Below are 18,309 nucleotides of genomic sequence, written 5' to 3' on the forward strand. Positions count from 1 at the left end.
AGGGTTTCAATCTCAGGTTTGTCTGGCCCCAGGCCTGGGTGTTTTCCGCGGCTCCGCACTGTCCCCTCTGCCTGCACTGTTCTCCCCCTCCATCCTCCGAAGCGAATTTGCAGACATGTCACTGACTGGACAAGGTCAGAGAACAGAGACTCCAGGGGCTCAGCACTGGTTAGGTCCTTCCCCTTCTGCTCCTGTTAGGGTGCAGACCGAGGGGGTCGATCCACCCCCACTCGGCAGGTCTTGGCATGTGTCCTGTGGCCCTTCCACTCCCATCTCTACTGTGCCCCCAGGCACCCCCAGGACCTCAGCTTCCTAAATCTCAGCCAGAACATCATTTTCCAAGGACACTCGCCAACCTTGAAAGGCAAGGTATCCCGAGGCAAGGAAACGAACGGATCGTGGCCCATCAGCGTGAGAGGGCAGCGCCATCTAGCGGTGCTTGGGCCAAGGTCCCAGGCGGTGACATTTTCAAACAATCAATATCTCATTATTAACCATGATCACAACCTGATGTTTGCTTTTGGAGAAATGTTCAGCAGCAAGGGATACACATGCACTTTTCCGCATGTTTCAAGAGGTCTGAGATGCCAAATACCACAGTGACTGTTAAACAGTGTCCTGCCTGTGAGCAAACAGGAGGGAGTGGAGATAGATGGTGTATCTTTTTCATCTAAGCTGCTCACCCAAAACAAAGCATCCGTGGAAGCCACTGACCTTTCACTAACTGCTGGAAGGAAAACGCTTGATAAATAATAAATGGACCACTACTGGATTTTGCTTAGAACCATCTTTTAATTAAAAGAACTAAGCGACTAGAAGGTCAGGTTACTGACATTTCAGTTCCAGTTCAGAAAAAGCATCAATCGAGGGTAAAACTATACCCCAAATGTAATTTCATTGTCAGCTAGCATTTAAGGAAGATCCCTTCTCTGTAATCTGCACCGATGGGCGGGGGGTGGTGGGGGGGGACCACGGCAGCAGCATTGGTAGGGGACTCAGCGCTTAACTTCCTGCCTCCCTTGCCTTCCCCTAGCAACCTTTTAATTTTCATGCTGCAGCAATAAACACTTGTCTGGTTCAACCTCTACACAGAAACTGCTCCAGTGCTGGGCTCATCCAATCAGAGACCCGCTTGCCACACTGAGCGCCACCCTGGGAGTGACAGGAAAGCCATTTCCTGTCTTTTCCACAGGAGGGCAAGTGCCCTTCCTCCATCAGCCAAGGTGACCTCAACCAAGTTGTTCACTGAACCTGCTCAGGCATCTGTCTCGTCGAGCCCCATCAAAAGCTCAGAATGCATGATTAACCCAGCCAGTCAGTCTCCCACCTTTTGGCAGCTCTGGGATAGAGCTCAGGAGCAACACCCAACCCCACAGACACAGACACACACGCACACACACCCGACTCACATTTCCTCGTTCCCAGCTCCGCAGGGCCAGCTTGCTTGCACGCTCAGAGCCCCCTGTCACATGCCGCAGCTCCCAGGTAGTCAGGGAAAGGGACGGCCCAGTTCTGAGCCTAGAAGGACAAGCGAGGCTGCACAACGCGAGTGAGCCTCGTCTGGGTGCCCAAGAACAGAGGCGGGCATCAGGGCTGGCCTCAGAGAAAGCCTTACTCTCCTACTCGAATCGGATGATACGGTTCTCATCCCACTTTGTTTGACAAGAAGGAAGCCGGCGAGTGTCTTCAAGTGGCAGCCGTCATTTGTCTTTGTTTATTTGACTGTGCCGGTCTTAGCGGCCGGTGGCACGTGGGATCTTCAGTCTTCGTTGCGGTGGTCTTCGCGGCCGCATTGGAGGTCTTTACTTGCTGGCATGCAAGATCTTTCGTTGCAGCATGTGGGATCCAGTTCCCTGACCAGGGACCGAACCCAGGCCCCCTGCACTGGGAGCGTGGAGTCTTAGCCACTAGACCACCAGGGATGTCCCCAGCCATTATTTATTTAGGGAGAGGGTATCCTTCTAAGGAAACCAAGAATTCTTCGGAGGCACAGTCTTGCCTGTAATACCAGTTTCACTATCAGAGAACAGGACACTGAGTATTAAACAAATGGTCCCCAATCTTACAACAGCTTGCTTACAATTTTTCAGCTTTACAATGGTGTGAAAAATCTGCATGCCGTAGAAACTGTGCTTTGATTTTGGAATCTTGATCTTCTCCTAACCTAGCGATACGTACATGATGCTCTCTTGCGATGCTGTCAGCCAGGCAAGCACAAGGGTAAACAACCGATACTCTGACAACCACCCTGTTTCTCACTTTCAGTACAGTATTCAACAAACTGCATGAGGTATTCAGCACTTTATTATAAAATAAGCTTTGTCTTAGAGGATTTTGCCCAACTGTAGGATAATGGAAGTGTTCTGAGCATGTTTAAGGTAGGCTGGCCTAAATTCTGATGTAGAGGGGAGGTAGGTGTATTAAATGCGTTTTAAACTTACGATATTTTCAGCTTATGATTTGTTTGTGGGGACTTCACCCCATCATAAGTCAAGGAAGACTACACAAAATTACAAAAAGAGTTGTGCTTGCCTTTTAAGGATACACGGTCAAGGATCAGTTCTACCCGCAGGACTTCTCCGGTGGTACAGTTGTTAAGACGCCCCCTTCCAATGCAGGGGCTGTGAGTTTAATCCCTGGTCAGGGAGCTAAGGCACTAAATCCCACATGCCTCACAAATAAATAAATAAAATAAAAGCAATATTGTAACAAGTTCAATACAGGCTTTAAAAATGGTCCACATTAAAAAAAAAAAAAAAACCTTTAAAAGAAAAGTACCCAACAAAAGCAAACAAAGAACTGTATAAAACCTGGTGAATGCAGGACCACTGCAACAAGCCTCACTATTTAGATGCAGGAATATGCCAGACCTATCTCCTTTGCTAACATTCTTACTCCCCGGTCCTAAGCACTCACCTGGTTCAGCTCCCACATCCTGCGTCTCCCTCCTCTTCCCTTAAGAGCTCATTCGTTCTCCTGGCTCCAGCCCTTCCCTGTGCTAAGGTTTCCTCCCCATCTCCCAGACCTCCATCCCGTAACTCTGTCTGCCACTTGAATGCTGTCCTCTAACTCAGTATGTTGAGAAACGCAGCTCTCTTCCCCGCCTTGACCTCTGTTAGTGACGTCACTATTCTTCCGGTATTTAGGTTGGCAAGCTTAGAGTCTCTGCCTCCAAGTGGGATGGCTGCAGAGACCGAAGTCTTTCTGACATGTTTCTTCCTCCCTCCCTCACTGCCCACCCCCCATCCCATTCTGTATGTCACATCTGGCTAAATCTTCCTTTGACCTGACGCTGTCTTCACTATGTTACTTCTCTGCTCCAACCTTCTTACACCCACTCAACTCCTCTGTGTAGTTAGGGAGGCCACCGTGATCTGATCCCATCCTATCTGTTCAAACCTGTTTTCCACTGCTCCTCAAGAGAGTAATAAAGGTACCCATCACACATATTACAAGTGAGTTTTGTGTTCATTATCTCAAGTAATTCTCATAGTATTGACACTAACTGGAAGCCAAAAAGGCAAACACCATCCCTATTTCGTAGTCAGACAGACCATGATGGGCTCAAGGTCACACCAGTAAAAGCTGGAAAAACCGGAACTAGAACCCAGACCTGCAGACTCATCTTGTGCAGATTTCACTGTTCCTTGGCTTCAGCTCAGCAATCCCCCATGGAGGGCCCACTGCTGATTTAATGCTTCAGTGTGTACACATAGGATTTCTGCCCTTGTTCCCACTCTGAATGGGAAGAGGAGAGCTACCCTGGCATGGAAGACTGGGGTCAACCAGAGTACCAACAGAGGACCTGGGACTCCAGCGAGCACAGCCTGGAAGGGGCTCAACGGGGACTTGAGACCTGACGTGAATGTTAGTAAAGCCTTCGAGCACAGATACCATGTGAGAAGGCCAACGAATGGTTTTTAAAGACCGTGGTGGCAGGTAGGTGTTCTTGGCAGAAAAAGCACAGGCACACTTTCACATCCCTCCCACCCCCTCTTCAAGGCTCTCCAGGTCCTAGACTAGTCCAGGGCTGATCCCTCTTCCTGTCTCTCTACACTTCACTAATTTAAAAGGATTCCTGTTCGTCTTGCTTTGAAAGTCACGTTATCTTCCCAACAACAAGAAGTTTCTTTAAGTTAAGAAAGAGGTCATAGGACTTCCCTCCTAGTCCACTGGTTGAGAATCCACCTTGCTATGCAGGGGACATGGTCAGGGAACTAAGGTATCACGTGCTGCGGACCAACTAAGCCTGCAGGCTGCAACTAGGCTCAGTGCAGCGCAATGAAAGATACTGCATGACACAGCGGAGACTCCCCCCCCACCCCCAGCCGCGACTCAGACCTGATAAATGAGCACATTTCTAAAGAGAATGAGATCACACTTCCACTCTCCAAACACTATAGGGACCTGGTGACGACTTTTGTTCACAGTGACCATGGGAAGAGTTCTGAATGCCTCAAGGAAGCCTCACACCTTTGACCTTTTTTCCTTTTCTTTATTGGCATGCCACATGGCTTGTGGGATTCCCCGACCAGAGATTGCATCCAGGCCCTTGGCAGTGACAGCAGAGTCCTAACCACTGAATCACCAGGGAATTTCCTTGCTTTTTCTTTTTAAAGATTTTCCACCCTGGCTTCCTTGGAAGCCTACTTTTGGTCACCCACCCCCTCATCCAGGGACTGCCAGTGGGAAGGGAGATGTTCAAGGATCCTTTTAGGGGGTTCCGTTCAGGGCAGTGGAGCTCCTAGGTTCTCTCTCCAGCTCCAGGTGGGTGGGTGGGGGTACTGAGCACACTTCCAACTTAGCCCAGCAGCTCACAGACCTCCCCTCAAATCGTGGGACCCAACCTGGCTCTGCGTGAACTGGTGCTTGGCACCACCACCCAGCTGCTCACAATGGCATCCCCTTTGATGGTTTTGATCACTGAGATTCAACCTAAAGGCTTGCTATGCATCCAGAGGACCTGAGACTTGAAGTGGAGAACCAGGTATAGAACACTACGCAGGATGTCCCCTTGTTCACACTCAAACTTATTTCTGGAAACAGGTGATAGTGGTGGCCTTACGGAAGGAAAAAGGGGAGGGCCAGGGGATACAGTGGGGAGGATGCTGGCTTTTCACCATAGGCATTATTTTTAACCATGCAACCAATAAATTGTTAAAACATTTTCACTATTACGACAAAGAAACTGCCTTTTAAATCCTAGAAAGGTTTAGAAAGGTAACAAGTCAGCCCCGATTGTTCCTCTGAGAACAGAACAGTCTCTTCCAGCTGTTGAAATTCTTCTCCCAAGGCCTGGCCTGGTATTTGGCACCCAATGTTGAATGGCCATAATCTACTTCCCCATCTAAATGCAAAGCATCCCCTAAACAAGAGGAATTGTAGAACAAAGACAAAGGTAGGGGTAGGGGAAGTAATATGGCTGAGAATGGCTTTTGCCTCGTATACTCCTTGACCTTCCATGACCTGAGTACTGCGTGCAAGGTGTCTGGATGGTGGGATGTGGGCCCTGCCCCTAACCTACTAGGAGACAGAAGACACTGTGCACAAAGAATAGGGGAAGAAAGCTACATGGGTTTGAAAGGAAGAAGTTTCTGAACAAGCTCATTAATAATGGCTGAGAAGTATTTATTCAGCAGAAGATAAGAAAATGAATGAAGCAGGAGAGCTTGATACCAGGGAGGCAGGTGGATGGGGGTGGGGAGCGTCATCCCTCTCAGCAGCTCAGGTACCTACAGAGACATCATCTGAATTCATCTTTCAGCTAGATGTGATCAGTCATTCATTCAAGAAATCTTTCCTGAGCAGCCTACTATGTGCAGGTCTATGCTGTCTCCAGCACTCAATTCATGAGATTGTAGTTTTGACCTTACTTCATCATCAGTGATAGGTCCTTGCTCTTACTGCAAAGCACAAGTCAGCCTGGCCTCTCAAGCGAAAAGTACAAAGATTATTCACAGACAGAAACAGCTGGCCAGGGAACCACATGTGATATGGAAGTGACAATCGGATGGTTCCAAGAAAAGAAACGTACCAGAGAATCAAATGTGAACACAAGGCTCCAAGCAAACCAACTCAGAGTGAATCTCGTTCAAACAATACTTATAAAGGTTTTCTCATGCTATTTACAATTTTTGAGTAAATTTACTTTATAAGCACCGAGGAATTCTTTATTTAATACCACCATAACATAAAACTTCACATAACTGCTTCTTCAAACCATAAAACAGAGCTTTATGACAACCCAGAAGTGGGAACCCAAAGAAGGCAAACACGATGCCTCAGAGATCACGGAACATTTACAAAGTTCAAATGTTAAAAACCAGTTCAACATTCCAGTAGTGAATCCAGTTTGGATGTCAGTATACACGGTATACACGTTCTTCAGGGAGGTGAGAGGCCTTTCGACTCTTCTCCAGGTGCCTCCAGATGCTGGGCCCGTGGAACTTCTTTCAGAGGCGGGTTCTCCTCCAACGCAGTTTGGGATTCGACACCCATGGATTCAGATTTCTGGGAAACTTGACTACCTTCCTGTTGCTTAAAACACCAGATATAAGTACATCACTCAAATGTTATCAGTCAATTGGCTGAAAGTATTAATATATGACTAGGCACATTCTATCACTGAGTCAAAAATTTAGCATTACTATCTCAGGTCAAATTCAATTACACACAATAAACATGAAAACTCTCTACAGAATCACAATTTTAAAAGCCCTCACGACAATTCACTTGTTCCATGCAGCAATCCTTACCACAACATTCTAGTTTACTCAGTCTAACAGGATTTGATCCGGAACCATGGATGGAGAAAGAAAACCAAGCCTTCCTTTAACCTCCGACAGACAATCAATCCTAGTAATAGCTGTGATAATAAAATACTCACAGTCCCTGCTTTTTCTACTCGTCTTAAAATGACACCTTCCGCCAACAAAGCCTTCCCTGCTTCCACAAATAACTTCTCTTCATCTGTTTCTCCAAGTTTCTGTAGCTCAATGTACTTCTCCACGAACCTAGAATTCCAAGCAGTCACATCTTTGGTCTGTATACTGAGAGTTGTCAAATCCTGCTGTTACACAGTACCAAGTATTCCCTTAAGAGATCTTCCCACAGGAACATTTTTTTTCCTCAAGTGGAATTCAACAAGCCTCCTCAAACTGACAACTAAACTCTAAAACAAGGGAAGGTAACCCAAAACTTGTAGACTAACTTACCGTTGGCAGGTAGACTTGAAGTTTGGGTTGAACAGATCAAAAGCTTTTGGACCAGATCCATAGGCTGAATAAAATTTCCTTGAAAATACAAAACAACACAATGTAAATCTCCAATTATAGATCATGGCCAAGAATGCAGTAAAGAATAATTGCTGGACCCTGAGAAATTGAGGATAACATGACTTACAGACCCTGAGCCAAACACCTTTTGTCTTCAATAAGCAATGTGTGTATATGGTAAATACATGAAATGTTACAGAAAGGTATCCAGAGAAAAGCAGCACTCCCCCTCACCCCTGTACCCCAATCTCCCAGTTCCCCTCCCTGTAAGCAACACTAACCAGTTTCCTGTGTATCCACCCAGGAATGTTCTATCAATATGAGCACACACGTATCTACCATACCCTGTGCTCAGCCACAGTTTAACCCCCAGGACAGTAAACACATCTCGCCTTTCTACTTAGTATTTCTCAGAAATCATGTCAACTCACTGCATGTAGACTGCTTTTAGTCCTTGGCTATTTCAGTGCTGCAGTGATTACCTTTATCTACATCTCTTGGTGTACTATGGAGTCACTTCATAAAAATGGATTATTGGGGCTTTCCTGGTGGCTCAGTGGTGAAGAACCCGCCTGCCAATGCAAGAGACACGGGCTGGATCCCTGGTCAGGAAACTCCCACATGCCATGGAGCCACTAAGTCCATGCACAACTACTGAGCCTGAGCTCTAGAACCCAGGAGCTGCAACTACTGAGCCCATCTGCCGCAAATGGCACCCCACTCCAGCGTCCTTCCTGGAGAATCCCACGGACAGAGGAGCCTGGCAGGCTACAGTCCCCAGGGGCGCAAAGACTCAGACACGACTGGGCGACTTCACTCACTCACTGAAGCCCGCACATCTTAGAGCCCATGCTTCCCAAGAGAAGCCACTGCACTGAGAAGCCTGTGCACCGCGAGGGTGCAGCCCCCACTCTCCGCAACTAGAGAAAAGCCTTTGGAGCAACGAAGACCCAGCACAGCCAAAAATAAATAAATTAAAAAAAATTTTTTTTTAAATAGTACTTTTGGGTCAAGATACCTTAATTTGTAATTTGACCTTCCAAACTGCCAAAATGCTTTCCAAAGGGAGGGGCTGTATCCATTTATACCCAGACAAGGGTATCAATAGGCAGATAGGAGACTGCCTATTCCCCAAACCCTGACCAAATTTTATTTCCCAACTTTCTGATCTTTATCAGTCTGACAGGTCACATACTGTACTTCACTGTAGTTTTACTTTTCTTATCAGACTCAATATCTTTTCATGTTTAAAAGCAAAGGAATTCCCTTTTCTGTGATCTATCTATGTTCTTTGCCCATTTTTTCCTTTTAGTTTTTTGTAGACTTACAAGCAAACTTTACAGCAACATAAACAGGAAACTAGCCCTTTGTCATACATGTTGCCAAAGTTCTTCCCAGTATGTCAGCTGATTTTTTATTTTGCTTACGGTAGTTTTTATGTGCAGAAAACTTTAAGGCTTTCATTTATGGCTTCTAGATTTGGTGGGTTTTTTTTTTTAACTTAAATGTTTATTTAAATACTTATTTGGCTATGCCAGGAATTAGTTATGGCACAAGAATCTTTAGTTACAGCATGTGAACTCTCAGTTGCGACAGGTGGGACCTACTTCCCTGACTAGGGATTGAACCTGGTCCCCTGTATCGAGAACAAGGAGTCTTAGCCACTGAACCATCAGGAAAGCCCTGGCTTCTGGGTTTTTATGTCACACTTAGGCAGGCTTTTATCAATATCACTGGGATTATTTTTCAATTATCCCATCTTTTCTTCTATTACTTTCATGATTTCGCTTTTTCCATTAACGTTTTGGCTTCCTAGATGGCTCAGTGGTAAAGAATCCACCTGCCAATGCTGGAGACAAAGGAGACTCAGGTTCTATCCCTGGGTCAGGAAAATCCCCTGGAGGAGGACATGGCAACCCACTTCAGTATTCTTGCCTGGAGAATCCCACGGACAGAGGAGCCTGGCGGGCTACTGTCCATGGGATCGCAGAGTCAGACGCAACTGAGCAAGCACACATTCACTTTGATACACCTGAAATTTATTTTGTTGTTGTAAGTCCTTAAAATATCAAAAACACCAAAACAAACAAAAAAAGCCAAAAAGGATAAAGGTTCAAAAAATTATTTAAGTCCACAGTGTCATAATCTGGGCATTACGAGTAACAAAAGAGGACGCAGTAAAATATTCCATTCTTCAATGACCACCGCCCAGTTCCACTGCCACGTACACAGCAGAAGCACAATTGATGTTAACATACAAATAACCCTGAGAGCATCCCGACCAAGTGAATGGAATGGGCCTGAGCAGAAAGTACTGGAAAAACATTTAATGCCCTAAAGATCTCTGAAAATTTCCAAACAGAGCCAGAACATACTTCTTCTCCTACCTCAGAGGTGTGTTGGGCAAGGGGGGCAGTGTGGTGTTCCTTGAGTGAAAGGTGGGCGCCTGGACCTCAATAAAGAATATGATGACTTTCTAAGTTTTTTTCTTATTCAGGAATAGGGGCAAGAATAAGGGATATGTATTCATTTCAATTAGATGCAGTCTCTGATCCTAACATTCCAGATGTTAAAAACTGACATCAGTATTTAAGGGAAAGAGATTTGTCCTGTGAATTCCCAGTCAAGTTGACCTCCTTGAGCCTCATAGTTCTCATGACTAAAACGGAGAGAAGGATACCTGTCTTGTAGGGTTAGAGTAAGACCTAAATGAAGTAACGTTCGTTAGGGGCTTAACACAGTGCCAGCGACCAAACAGATGCCCAGAAACAGGTAACTATAACTGCAATGGCTGGTCAGCTGCTGGGCACCAGGTTCTACTCCGAACTTCTGCTTCTCTGCCCTGGGGGAGGGGCACTGATTCCCTAATCTGGCGAGATGGACAAGACCACCTACACAGGGCAAGTCCTTACTCAATTCCTATTTAAGTGGCCAGTCTGCTGGCTAAACCTTTCCTTCTGAAGTTGGGCCGCCTCTGGCCCACCGCATGGGCTCCACACTCACGCTCTAATCTGATCCTCGTGGTAAAAGATGTCCTGGGTAGGAGATTTAGCTTTGCCATATCGCAAGCGAGGCCTTCGGAAGACTGGCTCCCGCAGTGGAGGGAAGGCGTTATATATGTCCAACCAAAGGGGTTTCTCCTTCAGCACCCCAGCCCGAATCAGGTCTCGCGTCCTGAAGGAAGGGTAAAGAACAAAGGTCAGTAAGTGACAACAGCCTGTCTGAGCCCCTGATGCAGCCTGAGACACTGGCAGGGTCGCGGAGTCCAGAAGACAACCGGAAGGAGGGCAGGTAGGGGGTCCTCTACCTGCTAAATGGTAAAATGTTTCCAAACTCCAAACCAACCAAACAGTGCTCAGGGTTAATCCACCTTCTCATGTGCGTTCCACTCCCCTCGCCTCATCCACGTCCCATCAAGGAAAATGCAAAGACTGTTCTGGCCAGGCCCAACAGCCCCATCCTCCCTTACTTCTCCCAGAGAGCTACACTTGGAGCTCGGCTCGTAAAGAATCCGCCTGCAATGCAGGAGACCCCGGTTCAATTCGTGGGTCGGGAACATCCCCTAGAGAAGGGATAGGCTACTCATTCCAGTATTCTTGGGTTTCCCTGGTGGTTCCGATGGTAAAGAATCGCCTGCAATGCGGGAGACCCAGGTTTGATCCCTGGGTTGGGAAGATCCCCTGCAGAAGGGAAAGGCTACGCAACGCACTCCAGTATTCTAGCCTGGAGAATTCCATGGACTGTGTAGTCCAAGGGGTCGCAGAGTCGGACACGACTGAGCGACTTTCACTTCATTTTCCACTTGGAGAGAGGAAAGGTGCGATCTTGAACGTGCGAGCTAAGAAATTCGAGGGGTGACGCAGCCAAGCACAATTTTTCAGAAGCAGGACAAAGCACGAGAGAGGCCTGGCCAGGATCAGACCCACCCAAGAAAGGGCGTAAAAGGGGGAGACGCCCTCGCGCCCTCGGCACACCCCCGGCTCCGAGCACGCACCGCGTGAAAACGCTCCCCACGGTTTCCAGCCGGCTCCCCGCCATGCCCGGGGCCTTGGATCCCGCGCAGTCCCTGTACCGGAACCGGAAGCGCCTGCGGCAGGTAAAGTGGGAGAAAGTCGCGGGCCGAGCCACCGATCGCAGTGCCCCGGTTGCCGCTTCAACGGGAGGGCGGGGCCAGGCGGAAGCAAAGGATGGCCGAATCTCCGCACCCTCGGCTACTCGCCAGGCTCAGACAGGAGCACTCGATAGCCGAGCCGCCAGGGCGGGAGAGAGCCACAGCCGGGCAAAAGCAATACATGACCGATCCAGGGGAGGGGGTAATTTTCGCTTTACCCTTTCTGGCCCCCGCTGCCTTCAAGGAACGAGGGAAGATGATGGGGAGGGAGTAGGGAGACGCAGCCTAGGTCCTGAGGGAGCCAACAAGGCCAGGAATTCATAAGGCAGAGATGAGAGATCACCAGCTCTAGGCTCCGTCTGCGACTCATTTTGGTTGGAGTCACATGTGGTGACCCAAGGACGGAAGAGCAGATAACCAAGGAGGGTCTTGGAACGCAGGAACGGAAAAACCAGACCCTCATCGTCCTCCCCTCCCCCACGGTGTAACTATTAATGGAACAGTATAACCTGTCTCGCCTCCGGCCCCGTAGGGGGGAGGCATTTGCCCTACTCTTTCCGCCATCCAGTATAGGAGCCTCATCCAATCAGCAAATGACCCGCAAGACCCCTATCGCACTCCTTGTACCCTGGCTATAAAAGTGGACTAAGGACCCCCCTGAACTGAACCGAAGGACCCCTCTCCCCCATTCAAGGTCGGTCCTCCCTTGAATTGGCTCGCTGTTCTAACAGCATCTCCCACTCTAATAAGCTTTATTCTTCTTTCATTCTGTCTAATGTCTGGAAATTCTTTTCCAACCCGCGCCGGGACCACGATATCACGGTCTACGCAGAAGGAAACCGAGCCCCGTGGAGGGACGTCACCAGACCAGGGTCACTCTGGAGCCCAAGCCTCCTTCCTGCATCTCCTGCCCTTAAGCGCTCCCCACTAAACCCTTTGGCCCTGAAGCGCCACCTGCATCCGGTCGCTGCAGACAGTGTTTTCTCCCCGGGAGGCGTCGCTAGCTAGCTGCTCCTTGCAGCTTGAAAAGTGAAAGTGTCCGGAACAAACAAATTCCGAGAAGGAAACTCAAAAATCTGAGGGAAATACACTCTCAGGATAACCTTTTAGCCCAACAATCATACTTTGCGGAAAGTATCCTGTAGAAATTAAAGCACAGTTTCACAAGGATATTTGTGCAAGGACCATCGCTGCAGCATTGTTCGTAATGCACCCTCCCATCCATCGAATGGGAAATGGCTGGAAAACTATGCTTCATATAATCTGTGGAGTCTTATGCAGCTATTAACACCAACGAGCTAGACCCACATGTATTGCCGTAGATGAATGCCCGTGACTTACTGTAAAATGAAAAAGGAACTCTCAGAGAAGCGTCTTTAACCTGCTACAAGGAGAACGTTTTCCAGTGTTTGTGTTTGCATGGAGATAGAAACTATGTGGAAAGGCGCCCATGGGCTGTGAAAGTTGATGATCTCCAGTGAGATTGCAGGAGGGGAAGAGAGACTTTTTTTCTTTATGTGTCCTTCAGAGTTTGACCTGTGAAGAGTCTATATTCATGGGTTGTTTTTTTTTTTAAGACAGAGGTCTTCTGGGGCGGTGGGGGCAGCTGTGCTGGGTCCTTTTTTTTAAGACAGAGGTCTTCTGGGGCAGCGGGGGCAGCCGTGCTGGGTCCCCATTGGTCTGTGGCTTTCTCTGGTTGCAGCTGAGTAGGGGCTGCTCTGGTCGTGCTGTGAGGGCTTCTCTCTGCGGCTCCTCTTGTCGTGGGACACAGGCTCTAGGGTGTTCAGGCCGCAGTCATTGCAGCTCCCTGGCTCCAGAGCACCGGCTCAGCGGTTGGGGCACACGGGCTTGGTTGCTCCCATGCCTGTGGGATCTTCCCAGGCCAGGGATCAAACCCGTTTCTCCTGCACTGGCGATGGATTCTTTACCACGGAGCTGCCAGGGAAGCCCCTGCATTCATTTCTGAACTTTTGAATCTAAGGGAAAAGCTCTTGGGAAAGACTCTGATGTGGGGAAAGATTGAAGGCAAAAGGAGAAGAGGGCGGCAAAGGATGAGACAGTTGGATAGCATCACCGATTCAGTAAACATGAACTTAGGCAAACTCCAGAAGATAGTGAGGGACAGGGACGACTGGCGTGCTGCAGTCCGTGGGGTCGCAAAGAGTCAGACATGACTTAGTCAACAGCACAACAACAAATCCAAGGAAATGTTTTGAATGACGTACATACAAGCTCTCTCTCAGGAGTCCAGTATCTTTATCAGCAAGAAAGTGTCAAGCCATCCCAGAGTCCTCTTCTAGGAGGCTGGTGAGGTGGAGGAGGGGATTGTCTCATAAGCTGTTACTGTGTCTTTGTGTTATCTCACTGAATCCACACACCTATCCACAAGCGGCTGTTGTTATCCTCATTATAGATGAGAATGTGAAGCCGCAGGGGGTTAAGTAACTTGTCTGATAAGTAACAGTCAGAGCTAGGCCTCCAGCCCCGCCTGGGCACTTTCTGGACTCTACAATGCCCCTTACCGGTGCCTCTAGCTGGAGATTGGTGGGCTGAGGAAGACAGGCAAAACAGGCCCCAGGGGCCGGGGACAAGCTGATCTGAGGCCAGGGGCTGAGAGCCGGGTTTCACGGCTGCCTTGGGACCCTCTGGAACAGGGAAGAGACAGCATAGGTCTGGCCGCTGGGCCGAGCATGAAGTCCTAGGCAGGTCTGTAAGACCTTGCTCTAGGAAGCGTAAACACGCTCCCAGCTAAATATAGTCTTTCCAGGCTTCAAAACAAGCTTCTAATTCTGTCCAAGTCAGAGCCAGCTGCCAACCCCGACCACAGACACACTTCCCTTCTCCCACTCAGGCCTGCACCGCGGGCCACCGCCATCACCCAGTTACTGCTGCTAAAGAATGAGAAGGGCTCATTCCAAGTTCAGGGAGGGGAGCCAAAGACCCAAACCATCTGTGGGGGAGGGATTGCAAGGGGGCAGTTTTCTCTCGAGATCTTCTTAGGGAAGTCCCTTCCTCTTCTGAGCCTTCAAAGTTTCCCCTCCAGCATCCTATTTCATGCTTCTGTGACTGAGAACAGAATATTAATGGGTAGAGTAAGGGTGGGCTTTCCAGGTGGGGCTACTGGGAAAGAAGCCGCTTGCCAATGCAGGAGACATAAGAGATTCCGGTTCAAGCTGATCTCTGGGTCGGGAAGATCCCCTGAAGGAGAAAAATGGCAACTCACTCCAGTGTTCTTGCCTGGAGAATCCCATGGACAGAGGAGCCTGGCGGGTTACGGTCCATGGCGTCACAAAGAGTCAGACACGACTGAAGTGACTTAGCACACACACACACACACACACAACAAGATGGACTGGGAAGCCTCTGAGCCTGCAAGGGGAAGTGTGCACTCCAGTGAGCATTTGCTCTTCACGCAGAAGCTAGGGGCAAGCAGAATGGACAGTCAGGGTTTTCTGTTTCCTTACCCAGGCCTCTCAAGGCTGCAAAAAGCTGATGCACCCACGCCAGGCACCACTCCAGAGACCTGGATTATCTCCTCCCATTGTTCAACTCCCTGAGGCCATCGGTCAGGTCCTGACTGTCGTACAGATGAGAGAATAGAGCTTGTAAACTCTCCGAAAGGCCATGCTTGCCGCACTCAGTCACTTCAGTTGTGTCCGACTCTTTGCACCCCCATGGACCGTAACCCGCCAGGCCCCTCTGCCCATGGGATTCTCCAGTCAAGAGTAGTGGAGTGGGTCGCCATGCCCTCCTCCAGCCGAAAGGCCATATTCCTTCCATGACACCACTCAGCCCCATTTTGTCCCACCGTATCACACTGTAGATGTGCCCACTAACCCTGGCATCTTGGGGACTCAGGTAACTTTTCAAGACTCTGTTTCCCCAGCTGACATCTGTCAGCTATCTAAGTGGCCTGTTGGCAGATTAAAAGCGATCATTTGTGTAAAGCACGAATCACAGTGTCTGGCACACAGCGGGGGCTGGCAAGTAACAAACAAGTCTAGTGGCTGTCACGGCATCACTCTTGCGGTCGTGTCCTATAATCCACTGATTGCCACCTGAGGCTTTAGCCTTTTGATACTGTTTCATAGATCACCTTAATGTTTTCTTCTCTTGTTAAATGATCCATTTGTCCCAGAAACATTTCGGCACCTACCTGACCCGGTGCTGAGTCCTAGAGAAACTGGCTGTCCGGAGAGGAAGACAAGAGAGGAAAATCCATAATTGATGTCATACGCTGAATGATTTATTGACACTGTTGACTGGCTCGGGCTGCCATAACAGAAGACGACAGGACAAATGCCTTGAACAACAGAAATCTATTGTCTCATGGTTCTGGAGGCTGGAAGTCAGAGATCAAGGTGTTGGCAGGGTTAGTTTCTGCAGAGGTCTCCCTCCCGGGTTTGGAGACAGCTGTCATCTCCCCCGTGCTTCACACGATCTTCCCTTTGTGTGAGTCTGTGTCCTCTGCTATGACCCCACCACACTGGATTCCGGCCCAAACTAATGACTTCATTTTAACTTAAATGCCTCTTTAAAGAGGCTATCTCCAAACACAGTCACATCCTGAGGTACTGGGACCTCCGCATATGAATTTTGGAGGAACACAATTCAGCCCACACCCCTGAGCAGTAAGTACTCGTACTGAATATTTCCATTTTCCCACCCAGGGCCACACCCTCTCTGTGTCCTTCTCACCCTGCTCTGTACGCCCGGAGGCTGACTTCTAGGACAGCATCCTCCAGCCCCTTGCCCTCTGTTCCCAGTCGGGTTCCAGTTATCACCAATGGGTGGCATTGGCCTGGGACAGGGAAGAAGGAGATAGAAGTTGCTCCCCACCCCTGCCATCGCCCCCTCCCTATACAGTCCAGGACCATAAAGTCTGCAGGGCAGCCTCTTCATGCCCAGCTCTCCCCAGCTTCCAGCCTTTGTCGCCTCCCTTCCCTTTAGGCCTCGACACGGCCAACTGTGCCCGTCTGTGCCAGCTGTAGGGGCCAGGCCACCCTGGTGACTTCCCTACACTCTACCCACATCTTTGTAATTAGTGCCCAGGAGTCTGTCCGTCTGAAAGAAAGAAAGAGCATTTCCAGTGGCAGAACAGCTTTGGCAAGTCGATGAAATCCTGAACACTGCTGCTCACCTTTTGTGGGGGGCCAGGGTCAGGGAGCAGTTAGCTGTTGCTTTGAGAGAGGAGGCAAGCAAGGACATACATTCAATCCACAGCACAGGGCCCAGGAAGGTGAAGCGCATGGAGGCGGGGGGGGGGGGGGGGGGGTCCTCAAGGAAGCAGCAGGAGGGTCCCCTCTCACCTCCTGGCCCAAACCCTCCCCAATTCGAGGCCCACGCCTCCACTTCCTCTCACAGTCAGCCGGGAAGGTGTGTCAGCCCAGCACACACTCCACCGGACTGATGTGTCCCCGGGGCCTGTTCACTCCCTCAGCTTATCGCTCCCATATGGCCGGCCTGGTGTTGTAACACTGCTTGTCTGAGTCTGGGCCTCTTTGAAGCAGCAACCAGGATGCTTATCTCTGCCTCCTGACACCCAGCCTGGTGCTGAGCCTAGAGCTGACTCTTTGAAAGAATTTCCTTGTTGAACAGCACCGAGAAATAAAACCAAGATAGGGCAAATGAGGATGCGGTGATCTCAGCGCTCCTTGCTGGAGGCCTTCCCTGGGTACACCCATGGGGAGAAAGCTGTCCTTCAGTGGAAGCAGTCCTCCACCCCATCATGCCCTGGCTCACTTCCAGTCCTGGCTGTCTTCTGTGCCTCACTGACAGATCCCTTTTACAAACCTCTGGGCCTCAGCTTTGTCATCTGTGAAATGGGCAACATCATAGCACCCACCACATAGCCTTGTTGTAAGGAGTCAGGGCACTCCCTTTAAGCACTGCAAAGTGCTTAAAACCGTGCCCGGTATATAGTAATTGCTCAACAAATAGGAGGAATGATGATGATTTCTGACCATTCCATGCCTAAGAGCAATAAATCACAACTTATTCAGTCGTGTGTGTGTTAGTTGCTAAGTTGCGTCTGACTCTGCGACTGCATGGACTGCAGTCCACGAGGCTCCTCTGTCCATGGGATTCTCCAGGCAAGAATACGAGTGGGTCGCCATGCCCTCCTGCAGGCGATCTCCCCAACCCTGGGTCTCCTGCAATGCTGGCAGATTCTTTACCATCTGAGCCACCACGGAGCACACCTCACAGTTTTCAAGGCATTTTCACATGGCTGCCCATTCAATGCTTCAGCAAACAGCAGCCTTATCCCCAAGAATAATCCAGTTCAGGCAAAGGAGAGAGAAGCACTTTATGCCTAACTGCCCTGGGAGGTCTCACAGTATCACCGTGGCTCCTCTGGTAGCCAAGGAAATAGGAGCCAGTTAGTCCTGACCTCTGGTTATCAAAATTAAAGGGCAGTTGGAATCACCCGATGGGGTTTTCTCAGCAGAAGATGAGACCCTTGAAAGCACACATTTCAGGGCTGGTGTGGGCCCTTCTTTTCTTGGGGAAAGCAGAACCCTCCATCTTTAATGTGCCCTTGAAGCTCCTAAAATTCTTGGAAAATGCAGATTCTGACTCAGTAGGTCTGGAGTGATGCCTGAAACTCTGCATTTCTAACAGACTTCCAGGCTGACACCAAGGCTGCTGGTCTGCAGATAAGAGCCATAAACTTGTCCAAGTTTGCCCCAGACTTTCCTGGTTTAGCACTGAAAGTTTTACATCGGAGGAAACCACTCATTCCTGGAAAACCAGAACAGTTGGTCACCGTATCCACAGACCACACTTTGAATGGCAAGGTCAGAGCAAGGCAGGCTTGTGCTGAGTTTGTATTGAGCTCCACCAGTCCTTCTTGCAGAGTCCCTGGAATAATCCTCCTGGATTGATTTTTTTTTTTTTAATTGTGACTCTATAGAAATGACAGGC

The 18,309-nt window shown here is 49.1% G+C and overlaps 1 protein-coding gene across 1 annotated transcript; it reads right to left on the bottom strand.

Moving 5' to 3' along the window:
- Positions 1-5,606: 5,606 nt before the first annotated feature.
- MRPS23 (mitochondrial ribosomal protein S23) lies at positions 5,607-11,378 on the bottom strand. Its single transcript, XM_052658193.1, has 5 exons — positions 11,269-11,378; positions 10,278-10,448; positions 7,215-7,292; positions 6,887-7,013; positions 5,607-6,537 (listed from the first exon to the last, which is right to left on the bottom strand). The coding sequence occupies exons 1-5, from the start codon at positions 11,310-11,312 to the stop codon at positions 6,385-6,387; spliced, it is 573 nt and encodes a 190-aa protein (XP_052514153.1). The 5' UTR covers positions 11,313-11,378; the 3' UTR covers positions 5,607-6,384.
- Between the last annotated feature and the right edge of the window lie 6,931 nt (positions 11,379-18,309).

The sequence above is a fragment of the Budorcas taxicolor genome, chromosome 19 (assembly GCF_023091745.1).
Source record: "Budorcas taxicolor isolate Tak-1 chromosome 19, Takin1.1, whole genome shotgun sequence".
In the NCBI taxonomy this organism is placed as follows: Eukaryota; Metazoa; Chordata; class Mammalia; order Artiodactyla; family Bovidae; genus Budorcas; species Budorcas taxicolor.

Bases quoted from the DNA above. Each gene is read 5' to 3' on its own strand.
- MRPS23 (XM_052658193.1), bottom strand. From the start codon at position 11,312: ATGGCGGGGAGCCGGCTGGAAACCGTGGGGAGCGTTTTCACGCG. The intron at 7,293-10,277 runs GTGAGTGTGGAG...TGTATTTTCAAG, and splicing joins CACGAGGATCAGATTAGAGC to GAAATTTTATTCAGCCTATG. The intron at 6,538-6,886 runs GTGAGTATTTTA...TGGTGTTTTAAG, and splicing joins GAGTAGAAAAAGCAGGGACT to CAACAGGAAGGTAGTCAAGT.